This window comes from Ascochyta rabiei, chromosome 9, assembly GCF_004011695.2.
Source record: "Ascochyta rabiei chromosome 9, complete sequence".
Classification (NCBI taxonomy): domain Eukaryota; kingdom Fungi; phylum Ascomycota; class Dothideomycetes; order Pleosporales; family Didymellaceae; genus Ascochyta; species Ascochyta rabiei.
The window spans coordinates 957,007-970,000 of record NC_082413.1 but is presented as its reverse complement, the minus strand read 5'-3'; the positions used below and the strand labels follow the sequence as shown (position 1 = coordinate 970,000).

General features: G+C 54.4%; 5 protein-coding genes across 5 annotated transcripts in view, besides 5 other annotated features; 4 read left to right on the top strand and 1 right to left on the bottom strand.

Annotated features, from left to right (window-relative positions):
* EKO05_0005884 (uncharacterized protein) overlaps window positions 1-861 on the top strand; it is a gene marked incomplete at both ends in the record, with an annotated part of 1,536 nt that extends 675 nt beyond the window's left edge. Inside the window, 2 exons of the mRNA XM_038939705.1 lie at window positions 1-3; window positions 55-861. The exon at window positions 1-3 is cut by the window's left edge and continues 137 nt beyond it. Of these exons, the coding sequence (XP_038798901.1) occupies window positions 1-3; window positions 55-861 (810 nt within the window). The remainder of the gene's footprint in view (window positions 4-54) is intronic.
* Window positions 862-1,914: 1,053 nt separating this feature from the next.
* Window positions 1,915-1,942: a tandem repeat.
* Window positions 1,943-2,102: 160 nt separating this feature from the next.
* On the top strand, window positions 2,103-4,062 carry EKO05_0005883 (uncharacterized protein; the record flags this gene model as incomplete). Its single annotated transcript, XM_059636685.1, has 4 exons — window positions 2,103-2,133; window positions 2,193-2,304; window positions 2,353-2,573; window positions 2,621-4,062. The coding sequence occupies 4 exons, from the start codon at window positions 2,103-2,105 to the stop codon at window positions 4,060-4,062; spliced, it is 1,806 nt and encodes a 601-aa protein (XP_059492668.1).
* Window positions 3,106-3,160: a tandem repeat.
* Window positions 3,262-3,338: a tandem repeat.
* Window positions 3,391-3,427: a tandem repeat.
* Window positions 3,999-4,026: a tandem repeat.
* Window positions 4,063-6,301: 2,239 nt separating the features above from the next.
* EKO05_0005882 (uncharacterized protein) lies at window positions 6,302-7,282 on the top strand (the record flags this gene model as incomplete). The annotated part of the gene is made up of 1 exon (XM_038945863.1): window positions 6,302-7,282. The coding sequence occupies one exon, from the start codon at window positions 6,302-6,304 to the stop codon at window positions 7,280-7,282; it is 981 nt and encodes a 326-aa protein (XP_038798899.1).
* Window positions 7,283-7,487: 205 nt separating this feature from the next.
* On the bottom strand, window positions 7,488-9,470 carry EKO05_0005881 (uncharacterized protein; the record flags this gene model as incomplete). The annotated part of the gene is made up of 3 exons (XM_038939761.2): window positions 7,488-9,200; window positions 9,253-9,360; window positions 9,408-9,470. 3 exons carry the CDS (start codon window positions 9,468-9,470, stop codon window positions 7,488-7,490), a joined length of 1,884 nt encoding a protein of 627 aa, XP_038798898.2.
* Window positions 9,471-10,295: 825 nt separating this feature from the next.
* EKO05_0005880 (uncharacterized protein) lies at window positions 10,296-12,601 on the top strand (the record flags this gene model as incomplete). The annotated part of the gene is made up of 6 exons (XM_038939759.1): window positions 10,296-10,947; window positions 10,996-11,186; window positions 11,238-11,352; window positions 11,403-11,664; window positions 11,713-12,157; window positions 12,206-12,601. The coding sequence occupies 6 exons, from the start codon at window positions 10,296-10,298 to the stop codon at window positions 12,599-12,601; spliced, it is 2,061 nt and encodes a 686-aa protein (XP_038798897.1).
* Window positions 12,602-12,994: the final 393 nt, after the last annotated feature.

Here is a 12,994-nt window from a genome sequence, read left to right as displayed (position 1 = left end):
AAGGTATGCCTACCCGCTCGTCTTCCTCCCGGCATGCACTAACACCCTCTCCAGCCCTTCAGCGACTCCAGCTCTCTGGCGCGCCATCGCCGCATCCACTCGGGCAAGCGACCGTACAAGTGCCCTTACGCCGACTGCCAGAAGACGTTCACGCGCCGCACTACCTTGACTCGTCACCAGAACCATCACACTGGCACCGTCGAGGAGGCGGCCGCAGCTACAGCGGCCGCGCTTGCCTCTCGTGCGACGGCACCTAGCAGGACCGGCCGCTCCGATGGCGGTGACTACTCAGAAACCCAGTCTCCCCTGAACACGCCGTCTCCCAACGACCGCACCCTCTCTCTCTCTCCCGCCAACGGCATGCCTGCCGGCGTCGTCCCCGCTATGCACCGTCAGGCTTCGGACTACGCGTACATGGGCGGCATCAACGTCCCGCCTCACATGCGCAGCGAGATGCCTCAGCAGAGCCCTCGCGCTTCCCCGGCGTTGGCCCCGCAATCGTACACGTCCAGCGTAAGCAACTCTCGTCCTACCATCACGTCGCACCCCAGTGCGTACGGCCCACCGCCGATTCTCGAGCCACCAGCGTCGGCCAACCACAACCAATCCGGTGCCGGCAGCGCCAACGGTAGCCCTCACATGGCTGCTATGGGCTGGCAATCCCCCTCGCAGCAGGCGCTTCCTTCGCCAGGAGGTGCCGACAACGGCTACGTGTACCCGGAGCCGCAGTACGGCAACACGCAGAACAGCATGTACTACCAGAACCACAACATCCGCCGACCCAACAGCACGGAGCCGGACCACTACAACCCAAACCAACAGAGAATGGGCAACGAGATGTGGGCACCCGCCGTGCAATGAACGGTTCGCTCCTTCCTTGTATCAACAGCACTTTGAGTCTCGATTCCTCTACCCTGGTGTTCTCTGGCAGGACCTATACCCCTGTGTTCTCACAAAAAATTTCCTTGCTGTCCGCTGGCGTGTTTGCTCGATGGATGGGTCCTCGTGCATGGCGGTCTTGCACCGTGCCCTGAGCACGTGTCTGCGCGAAGCTTTCTTTTGTACTCTTACCTTGGCCGTCCCATCGGCTGCCGTTTCTTTCCATGTTTGTGGGATCTGGGTGTAGGAGCAAGGTCAGATGGCTCTGAACGGGTGGTCCCGTGTGGTGGTGGGTGGTGGAGTTGGCAGACTGGCCAGGGCGTCTTGGGCTCCTCTCTTGCTTCTTTCCTATGCACGCAGGCACACTTTCGCTTAGACTGGTACTTAATGATGGATCTACATCCGCCCTTAGACTCGACCTTTTGCGCAAGCAGTAGGGAAATAATACAACGCAATTCAAGCACCAGAGCGACCGAAAGGGACGCATCTCCACTGGACTCGATTCTCGTGAGGGATACGCAGCAGCTGTGTAGAAGCTGTGAGCTGTGTAGAAGCTGTGTGCTGTGTAGAAGCTGTGTAGAAGCCGTGTGCTGTGCAGAAGCTGTGAGCTGTGTAGAAGCTGTGAGCTGTGTAGAAGCTGTGAGCTGTGTAGAAGCTGTGTGCTGTGTAGAAGCTGTGCAAGGCACATCGGTCTGCTCCCACTCGAGGCTCGGCGACACGGCCTGTGCAGGGCGTGATGGTGCCTGTGCAGGGCGTGATTGCAGTGCCTGTGCGCAGGCAGATGGCAGCCAATGGCCCATGTGGTGCCTGAGATTGCATGGGGCGCGCCGCTTCGACCGGCGTGTTCAGCGTTGAGCGTTCAGCCAGCCTCGCATGACGAAGCACCCGCATCTGTGCAGCGTGTGCATCCCGACCACGAAGCCAGCCCTCCACCCCTCTGCCTCTGCCTCTTCGCTTGTCGCTCCGCAATCGTCGCCCGCAATCGTCGCCCGCAATCGTCGTCCGCATTCCACCTGCACAGCCACAGCCGCGCTGCTCCCGTCCGCTCCCCTCCCCTCCCCTCGGCACCTGCAGTCGTCTGCCAAGAAGGACCGTGGTCGTCTTGCATCATACCCAGCGCTAGACTCTGGAGCTTCCACACACGCAACCGACTGCGCCGCTGCGATTTATCGAGCACGCACACTTGTCATCTCGCATCCTGAGCTTCCCACCCCGCAGCCAAGATGAGCAAGGTCGTAAGAAGCGTCAAGAACGGTGAGCCACGACGTCCGCGTCCGCATTGCGCTCGCTGCACACGCTGACCGCGCTCCCAGTCACAAAGGGCTACTCGGCCGTCGAGGTCAAGGTCCGCAATGCCACCAGCAACGACCCGTGGGGTCCCGTGGGCTCAGACATGGCCGAGATCGCTCAGATCACCTTCAACAAGTGAGTCCGCCCCGTCCACGGCGGCCGCTGCGCTAACCGCCTCCACAGCTCCACCGACTTCTACCAGGTCATGGACATGCTGGACAAGCGGCTGAACGACAAGGGCAAGAACTGGCGCCACGTCCTGAAATCACTCAAGGTCCTCGACTACTGTCTTCACGAAGGCTCCGAGCTGGTCGTGACGTGGGCGCGCAAGAACATCTACATCATCAAGACATTGCGAGAGTTCCAGTACACCGACGAAGATGGCCGCGATGTCGGCCAGAACGGCGAGTGGCCCTTGGAAGCAAGCATGGGCCCTGCTAACCGTTTGCAGTGCGAATGGCCGCCAAGGAGCTTACCTCCCTGATCATGGACGAAGAGCGATTGCGCGCCGAGCGAGCCGACAGGAAATCGTGGAAGTCGCGCGTGACCGGTATTGAGGAGTACCCGGGAAACCACCCAGCCGCGAACAACGGGGAGGGCTCTCACAGGCCGCGACGAGAGGGCGGCGGTGCGCGGCCGCGTCGCGACGAGGAAGACCTGGAGTTCAAGCTGGCGCTCGAGGCGAGCAAGAACGAGGCCGAGCAGGAGAAGAAGCGCAGGGACCGGGGCACCGTTCCCGACGACGATGATGATCTCGCAAAGGCGATCAAGCTGAGCAAGGAAGAGGAGGAGCTACGCCGCCTAGAGCTGGAACAGACCAATGCCGACTTGCTCTTCGGTGACGCGCCTGCGCAGCCAAACTCATACCAGCCAACCGGCAACAACCAGGGATATCAGCAGCAGGGACAGGTCGACTGGTTCGGTAACCTGATGGATCAGCAGTCGCAGCAACAGCCCCAGCAGCACCAGCAACAACAACAACAACAACAACCCCAAAATACTGGCTTCCTCAATAACGCATACTCCCAGCCGACTGGCATGCAACCGCAGCAGACAGGCTTCCAGAACGGATATGGTGGCTATGGTGGTTTCCAGCAGCAGCCTCAGCAGACGGGCTTCGACCAGTTCGGTCAACAGCAGCAGCAGCCGCAGTACATGCAGCCTCAGCACACCGCATTCAACATGAGCAACCCTTATAACCAGTTTGGCGGTGGCATGGGCCAGCAGCAGCAGCCGCAGCAGCCGCAGGAGCAGAGCACACTCCAGCCTGGCAGTCACAACCCCTGGGCAAGCAACAACCAACAGGAGGCTCTGATGCCTCAACCTACCGGCTCCAACAATCCGTTTGCGCAAGGCTTCAACCGGCCACAGACTGCAACGCAAGCAGCCCGCGTGCCATCGCTGAGTGCTCTGCAGGAGCAGAAGACACAGACACAGTTCAACAACACTTCTTTCAATCCTCCAGTGTCGTTCTCGACACCTCCACCCCAGCAGCAACCCCAGCAGCAGATGCAGCCACAAAAAGAAATGGACCCCCATGCTGCAAGGCTCAACACGCTCCTCGCTACAGGAGAAGGCCAGGACACCTTTGGAAACGTTGGCAATCTTCGTCTTCCTGCGCAGCACACAGCACCTGGTACTTTTGTCAACTCGGCCGGTGCTGGTCTGAACCGAATCAACGCAAACGCAACGGGCAACAACCCCTTCCTCAACTCGCAGTTCACAGGCATGCCCCAGCAGAACCGCATGATGCCAGCTCAGACCGGACCCGCAGGCAACTTCGGAGCCAACCCGTACGGCGGCCAGAGCGCGAATCCCTTTGGTGCCCCGCAGCAGCAGCAGCAGCAGCAGCAGCAGAGGGCTCAGGGGGGCAACAACCTAATAGACCTGTGAAGGCTGCGTGCTGGAGGGTCTACAGCGGCAGTGCGTTTTCTTGTTTGATAATTGATCCTGGAGCGTTACTCTATATCTGCTTTTTGCTTCGTTCGGGACTACCGCAAGGTAGTGGAGATACCTAAAAGCTTCTCCTGGTTTGGGAGGGATGGGACATAGGGGCGGGTGGTTTCGTAGACGCGAAATGATTCCCCTCTCGAGCAGTCGTTTTATCTGCATCATCAGCACGGGTGGTATGCATTGTGCTGGGCTTGAGGACATGGGGTAATATGGGTGTGGTAGCTAATTCGAATCAACATTACCGTTTTGCGTAGGACGCTCGACTCTGCTCTTGATGTGCACTGCCGCTCGGCGTTACAGCTTGGGTACGGACAGCACTCTGAGAAGGACGCTTGACAGAGGATGAGCCAGGAAGCGGGCCGGCCTGGAATGGCAGTGGATTACAGGCCGGGGGAATTCGAGATTGAGATTCTGAAAACTGTCCTGGTTTGATGTAGTTGTAGTGTAGCATTGCTGTTAGTAGTTCGATATTGGAGTTCCTAGCTTGTTTGGAAGGGTGTCTTGAGCCGATTGTGTCTTTAAATTGATGGGTAGGTAGGTTGTCAAGGCGTATGTAGAGAGATGCGTAGCTACCATGTATAGTATCTAGTGCTACATCTATTTACTTATCTATTGCCTCCATTCTGGCCGCCTTCGGGTACCAGCACTGTTCTTGTCACTTGGAGCCGAGTCCTGATAAGCAAGGTGCCACGCCACGCCACGCCAACAGATGCAAAGATCAACGCATTCAGGATGCACTCCATAAGCAGAATCCCTACAAGCGTAAGCCCACAATATCCATCTCACAGGCTGCGACGTTCGTAATGCGGGCTGAGCAGAACGCCACCACGTGTACGGCGCAAGGTCAAGGACTTGGCAATGCTGGGGCCATTTGGCAGGTGCCTTTTATACTGCCGCTGTGCTTGGAATTCAGCCTGCTCACATCGTCTCATCAACGTCTTTGACTTTTGCCTGCTACCATGCGTCTTTTGTTGTTCGCCCTTATCGGCATGCTTTCTGTCAGTGTAGCATCAAGTACACCATCGACCGACGAAGTAGAGCAGCTACAGAACCCAGACGCGGGCGCGGTTCTCCCGTTCGAATCGGGGATAAGATTTGAGCAGTCGCGAAACCTCCTGGCTCGGCAAGGCGGGTGGATACTTTTCCATCATGGGCAGTCCATGTCTGACACGGTGTAGGAACCTACACGGAATGCAGAGCCGTCAATCAGGTGACCTACTACTGCGAAGCTGGATTTAAATGTGTACGAGTCCCGGATGGCATATAAAAGACCAAAGACCCAAGCTGACTTTCCATCAGTGTAATGGTCGCTTCTGGAACGATGCTTCTGCGTGTGCACGTGAGACCCACCATGCCTTCTCTGTCATCCGCGAACTGACAGCAAGCACTAGTGGCCGATGGCAACTGTTGTAACGGCGTCGATTGGGCATGTCGGGCTGGCTGGAGCTGCTGTGGATTGACTTGCTGCCCCGAGCAGAACGGGTATGAATGCAATGCAGCGCAAGATTGCATTAGGAGAAGCGGAGCATTCGTATCAACCGTCACGGGAGCCACGGCAATCGCTACTCAACAGATCGGTGTCACCGTTGCACAGACCACAGCGCCAACCACTAGCAGCGACGCAGAACCTCGTGCTCACAAGCTCAGCACGTCGGATAGAATTGCACTTGGAGTCGGCATTGGAGTTGGCGTGCCGACGCTGCTCGTCGCTATCATAACATTGTGTGCGATGAACAGGTGGTGCTGCTTTGGATGAAGGTATCGTACCGCGCAATGGAGGATCTATCTCCACATTGAATTGGTGTTGCGACTACCGGACTACCGTGTTTGTGCGCGCAGTGAACTGATCCCCGAGCACAAGGGCCCAGTCGTCATCCGTAGTGGATCCTACCCGCATCGCGCGATTCCGACCCCAACCCCCGCAAGCCCTCTGTTGCCGATTTCAAGCTTCAACATTCCCCATCCACTTCACAGTCGCATTGTTTGTACGATAGAATTTTGGGGCTCGCTCACGCTGGGCGCGTTTGGTCATGCTTTGAGAGCATTCTGCTACCTGTTGCAATATCACTTATCGTCGCCGTTGGCTGGTCTTTCGCAACGCCAGGGCGTACATTTGCCTTCTCTGCGTGCTGTATACACTCGCGTTGCAAGCTGAATCATCCTGGCTGTTTATGTAGACATGTCCGAGTCCTCGAAGAGAGGAAGGTTGGGCAAGCGAGGGCGCCGCAGTATCGCTGCCGATCAGCAAGTACAGGCAGAGCCGCCGAGGACATCTAAGAGACTGAGAGAGAGGAGAGAGGCAAGCGCAGGCCGTGCTGGGCGAACCGATGTCGAACTGCCTGCTACGACGATTTGCAATGGTCTCGCGACGCCGGAATCGAGTTCACTGACCGAGTCGCACACTCTACGGCTGAACGACACCCCAGCCGCGCCCAGAGACATATTTCCGTTCATGCAGCTTCCCGCAGAGCTGCGCATCCACATCTACCACATGGCGCTCCACCGCGACACTCCGCTGTACCTGCACGCTGCGCGCGCGCCCGAGAAGGATATCGAAGACGCATCGACCGCCCTCGACACCGACTCACCACCCCTTGGATCCCCCACCGACCTCTCCACACGCGCCCGCCGTCCACGCGCCCCCAGCCCGTCCCCCGACATCGCCGGCCCCCTCGATCGTATCGTCCCCACGATTCTGCGTCTCAATCAACAGATCTACAAGGAAGCGCGCTCCGTCCTCTACAGCGCAAACACTTTCACCCTCTCCCTCGCCAGCGGGATCCACACGCTCAGCACTCTCCACCAACGCTCACGCAGCCTGATCAAACACGTCATCCTCACCATACCCTCGCACCACGACATCCTCGACGGCTTCGCCGACCTCGTGCGGCTAGGGCTGCGATACTGCTGGGGGCTCATGACGTTCAAGATCATCCTGCGAGCCAGTCTTCCAGACGACGGGCGCATGACGCACGCGACGAGTGTCTACGCCAACGCATTCCACATCCTGCGGTGGCTGCCCAGGGGGTGCAAGGTCCTGCTCGAAGGAAACGTGAGCGAGGTCGTAAGGGACGTGGTGAGAGAGGAGGGGAGGCTGCAGAGTGTGTTGGACGAAATCGGGTATGCAAAGAGACAGCACCAGATGCCTGAGCGTCATTGAGAAGAAGCCGCAATTTAAGTCTTGTGTACATGTACGCCTGAAATATCAACCGAAACTCGTTATCCTCTCTTTTTCAATGGCTTGTGGTCAGTCACTAGGGTAGTTGCGCCCGCTCTTGCATCGCCACAATACCCCTCACCATCCACCCACCACACCAGTACAGCAGCCTTGGGCCTACCCTCTTCCTATCCCAGCAGAGCCGATTTCAGTCCTGCGACACCAGCACCACTGCCTTTGACGGTAGTAGTTCTGGATTTGGAATCTGCATGCTCTCTTTGAACGTTGGGAAGAAGCTTTTGTTCCTGCACAGCACATCCACAACCTTCGCATCCTCTTTCATGGCCTGCGGCTCCTCACACGTCAGCATCGGAAACATGCACAGCAACACTCGCTTTCCTGCTGCTTTTTCGTCCGAGACTGGCTCGTTGGTTTCATCACATGCCCGCATCCGGCTTGCTCGGAACGTGTTGCCCGGGCGGACAAAGTGGATGCGGTACTCCTTGGGACTTAGCAGGAGCTTTTGTTTGAGCGCGACGACTTCCTTTGCGAATCTGCTTGGAGATAAGCTGGTCGGTATGTTTGAGGGCCGGCAGAGCTTCTCCTTTGCCATTTCAAAGCGCAATCTGAATTCTGACCTTCGGCGCGAGACATGGACTGTCTGAAAATCTGCATCTTCGAACATGTGCTTGGTCGCGACTTTGTCGTAATGCTGGACTCTCTCCAACCCTTCTGATTGGGCATCTTGAGCTGCGTTCTTGACTGCGCTGTACAACTGCATCATACCATCCGAGTGCATGGTCCTGAGCATCGGCTCTGGAGTAGTAAAGCCCCAGCGGCTGAAAAGGGCACTGAAAAGGGTTTGTTGGGCGTGTGGGCTTTGCAGGTATTGCTGAAGGCTTTCAACACACGTCTCAAGCTGGTCGTCAGGAATTCGACCGTTGGCAATACCTTCGGCAGCACAGGTGAGATATCCGGCGCCCTCTGGAGTAGGACATGGGGTAATATTGTTGGGACCCACAGTGGAGACGATGTGTTCGTACAATGCTGTCCACACCTTGTCGACCTCATTTTGAGCAGGCACCTTCGGAAAGACTGTTCCGTTGCTGAGATCCACGAACTCGACAAGTTTCTGGACCATGATGCGATGCTTCGTCTTGAGAGAGCGTTGAGAGTCAAGATCCCTAATCAGATTCTCAAAGATGGAGCCATTTGGGTCTTTGAAGGTACGGATGAGCTGATGAACGTGCTCGGAATATTCTTCGGGGAGATTTCGTTGATTCGTGATCATGTTGCTGATCATATCGAAGCATGCGTCGACCTTCTGGTTGACAGACTCCAGAGAGATCGAGCTTGTATTTTGCCTCTTGGGCGCAACGTTGACATCGGCGACTTCGTCGTCAGACAATTCGACATCTTTTCGTTTACACGTACCTGCGTCTGAGGGCTTCAGGCTATGATCATTTGGAGAAACCGCATTGTCTGCGGAAGGCTCGGTGCTTTTATCCACATTGCCAAGGCTACGAGAGGATGCAGATGTTTGGGCATCTTCGTGCCAATCATCGGTGTTGATCCAGGGGGCAATTCTCGTTCCGCCAGAGGCGCTACTCAAAGTGTGCGAGTTTGGAGCCCTAAATTTATTCTTGTTGGCAGCATGGTCGTCAGGCTTCGAGATGCGTAGGGTCCTCGTGAGTCCGTGTGTTCTCTGAACTGCTACTTTTCTGTTGCCTACGGAAGCAGCAGGGTGATTAGAAGGAGCTCCGGTCGTCTTCCTGCGTTTTGAAGTAGATCCGTACTCAAAGTCATCTGCATCTATGGGAGTAGCTTCTCTTCTCTTTCCAAGAGCTCGGTTGGATGAAATGACAGAGGTTGGGCTGGGTGAGAAAGATGGGCTTAAAATTCGGTCTTCCTCATCTGTAGACTAAGAGTCGTTAGCAGGTTACAAGAAGAGCCAGCACTGCGTTCAAGCTTACCGAGATTTCAGCATAGGAATGTTCTGGTGTATCCTCGATCCGAGATGTTGTTGTACGGTGGTTGTTGTCACGCTGGTTTGTAATCTGTTCTTCTGAGCTGAAGCTCTTCTCGATGCTAGTTAGCTCGGCTCAGTCGGTTGGAAGGATTCACTGACGGTAACACTGCTCGGGGAGGCTCTGTCGTCGAGGCCAGCGATAGGTACTGATGGCTCTGGCATAGTGGTCTCTGGATCTAGAGACAGGAGACCCCATTCATCGCGGGTTCTCTCCAGTTCTATACGAACATCCGAAGGTATGTCGGAAATATTGAGATATTTAGCTCCTAATCTTCCAAATTCTGTAACAGACGGTTTACTAAGACCACAGTGATCAAAGAATCGCATGAGCTTCGATCTCAAATTTTTCCAAACAACGTTTCGGGGGAACCTCTTGTTGAACTCGATAGCTATCGTTGCTCGATAGTCCAGGTGGTGGAGTACACAGTAGTCTGCATACATTATAACGAACGCGATCTCGGTTGCGCTGTATGGTGTCATCATTGTCGCGGCCGGCAGGCTAAGAGCGAGTGGTGATTTGAGAAGCAGAGGAAGGAAGAATTACTGAGTGCGCAATCACGTACCCCAGTGGAAAACTCAAAAGGGTCGGTGTACAGGTGATAGCGCCAGGGAAGCAAACACCAACGGATTAGTAGGTGACTGGTGCTTGTTTCAATCTTAGCCACGTTCGATGAGCTTTCTGCATATATCATCTGCTTCACCGCTGAAAAAGCTAACACGAGTCTGCCTTTCTATCTGCTTTCACTCAACACCACGTTGCGAGCTCTTCTGTTATTTTTGCAATGTTTATCGTTGTCGTTTGCCGTAGCAACACACACACCTTCACTTCAGCAGAGAATTTTCCACACACACGCTCCACGCATGTTCCCTCCCTCCAATCTTCGTACAGCTCACTTGTTTTGACTCACTGTTGGTCAACAGTCTTTTTTGGGGTCTACGGATCGGTGAGAACCTCTTTAACCAGTTCTCCAATCACTCCCACATGCAATGCAGCGAAGCAACCGCAAAGCAGCAGCGACAGCACGGTCTCAAATCACAACATCAGCAAGACTGGTTTTAGATCACGAGTCAGAGTCAGAGTTCATCACTGAGCCTGCGCGCAAGACAGCCCGGTTCTCTGCTAAACCCCGCCAGATCGCCAGTGAGTCGCCTGAGTGGTATATCGCAATCGACTTCGGAACGACCTACACCACAGTCGCTTGGCACAAGCGCGGAACACATACTGAGAGAATCTACACGATCGACAACTTTCCCGGAGAAAAAGAGCACCATGAGACGCACAGGCAGATTCCTACCGAAGTCTGGTATCCGAAACGAAATGCGCGGCCTTTCGGGAATGTGAAGGCGCGCGACATTCGCATGCGCTTTGGCAATGAGGTCCATCGTATGGCAGAAGACAATGGAGGTCTTGAGCTCCGGGAGGTCTACGATGACAATGACCGTGTTACCATGATGAAGCTGCTCTTGGATAAGACTAACTACGCGCAAGTCTCTAAGGAGAAGCTTCATGAGACTCTCGAATCGCTCAAGTCAAAGGGTTGTATCGAAGAGAACCACGATGTTTTCCATCATTTTTTTCGCGAAGTCTTCCGAGCGACGAAGGCACGCTTAAGCCCGGATTTCAACGACGACAGCACTGGTTAGTCTTCACCTGAATTTCAATTGCTCTGCTAACCAATGTCTCTAGTTGAGGTAACCTTCTGTGTCCCCGTGTGCTACAATCCTGCTGCTGTCGCAATTCTAGGTGCCCAAGTAGAACGTGCCATGAGAGATGTACGGTTTGGGACGGATGGCAAATCACCCTGCAATATATTCGTTGTACATGAGGCTGAAGCTCAAGCCATGCATGCGCTGACCAATGCAATGTATGAGCTGGAGGTGAGTCACTGTACCTCGATACATTAGTACAGCCACTAATCTCCTCATAAGCGCGGAGAGAGCTTTGTTCTCATTGATTGTGGTGGAGGCACCACTGACGTTGGAATCTACCGCATCGCGCTGACCGATCCGTTGCGACTTGAGGCTGAAGTGCACGAAGCTATGGGTACATTGTCTGTTCCTCTTCTCTGGTAAATCGAGCTGACGTTACTGGAGGTGCCATGGTAGGTGCGGGCGATCTAAACAACCAGTTTCGAACTCTTGTCAAAGGTATCCTTTGCAAAGAGACGTATCTGGAACAAAGTGGTGATACACTCGACACCATCGTAGCAGCTGAAGTCATTTTCAAGTTTGAGAACGACATCAAACGTGCTTTCCGGTACAATGATACCGAGACTACCTATCCCATCCGTATCAGAGGTCTGAAACAGAGTTGGCGTGATGACAGAATCTGCGACAACTACTTGGTCTTGACCTAGTAAGACCGCAGTATTGCTAAAATCGAAACATACTGACTCTTTCCTAGTCAAGATATTTGGAGCATCTTTGGACCTTCTGTTAAAAAGATTGGGGGTATGATGGCGGATGCAGTCCTCAACGCTAAGAAAGCAGGGTATATAATCAGTAAGATTGTTGTTGTTGGAGGCTTTGGCGACTCTCCCTGCCTTCGTGAGTACTTTACCGAACAGAAGAACCGAATGGTGAAGAAGTTGGGAATACCGCTGAAGTTACGCTTTTCGGCGCCAAACACAAGTGCCACTGGTGTAGCCACTGGTGCAATCCTGCGCTCGATCAACAAAGCAGATGGGCCATCACGCATCCCCTGTCAGAGCATTGGCGTACTCCATCATATCCCCTGCGATCCTGAGAATGAACATTACACCCCCGAGATCTTGAATCAGCCGAAGACGTGGATTTATCAAGAGGGGCTTGACTACATCATGAACACCATTCGTTGGATCGTCAAGAAGGTATGTCATACTCCACATGTTACACAATGATTTGCTGATCACCCACAGGATGATAACATGCTCGAGTCGGTCCACACCGTCACCTTTGAATCTGAGCATCTATTTGAGCCCCACCAGAAAGAATGGGTGATCGAGGAGCAGCTCTGGGCATCCGAGACTTGCACTTTGGACTTCTACCAGCTCGACCATCCCAAAAATTCCGGTAGAACGATGGAGATTGGCGCTGTTGAATTTGACATCAGCAAGATGAGACAAAAGATTCGGACCGCCAACATAAGGGCAGATGAGATGGCGGACAAGGTAGTGATCCTGGTGGAGATGACGGTCATTGATCGCAACTTGGAGTTCACTGCTCGTTGGCCAGCGACCCCAGATGGTCAGATCATCCAGGGATCCCGCAGATTCTTTAGTATTGCTTCAGCATTCACTCCTGGTACCCAATAGGGCGATTGACTCTTAATCAGTTGTGAAGTTGCAGACGACAAGTTGAGATGGATATGCCTCCAGTGTAGCAGATAGTGTGCCAGTGCACAGAGTGACTGCCAAGGTGGTCACTCGGGGTAATTGGATACCCGGCGGTACTAGTACAAGAGGGCAGGATAGGGGTCAACAACACCGACACCAGGACCATCGTATACCAAGTACTACAAATTCATCATAGCCATGCTATCTAACGTCTTCACCCCTCACGTCTATCAGTTGACGATGCTCTACTACCTCCTCTCTCATACCAACGGGAAGCATGCCTGCACTCGAGCAACAGGTCTACATGAAGTGGCATACGTGCAAAAATACGCACATTTTCAACTAATTTGTAACATGTCATCATGCAGTGAC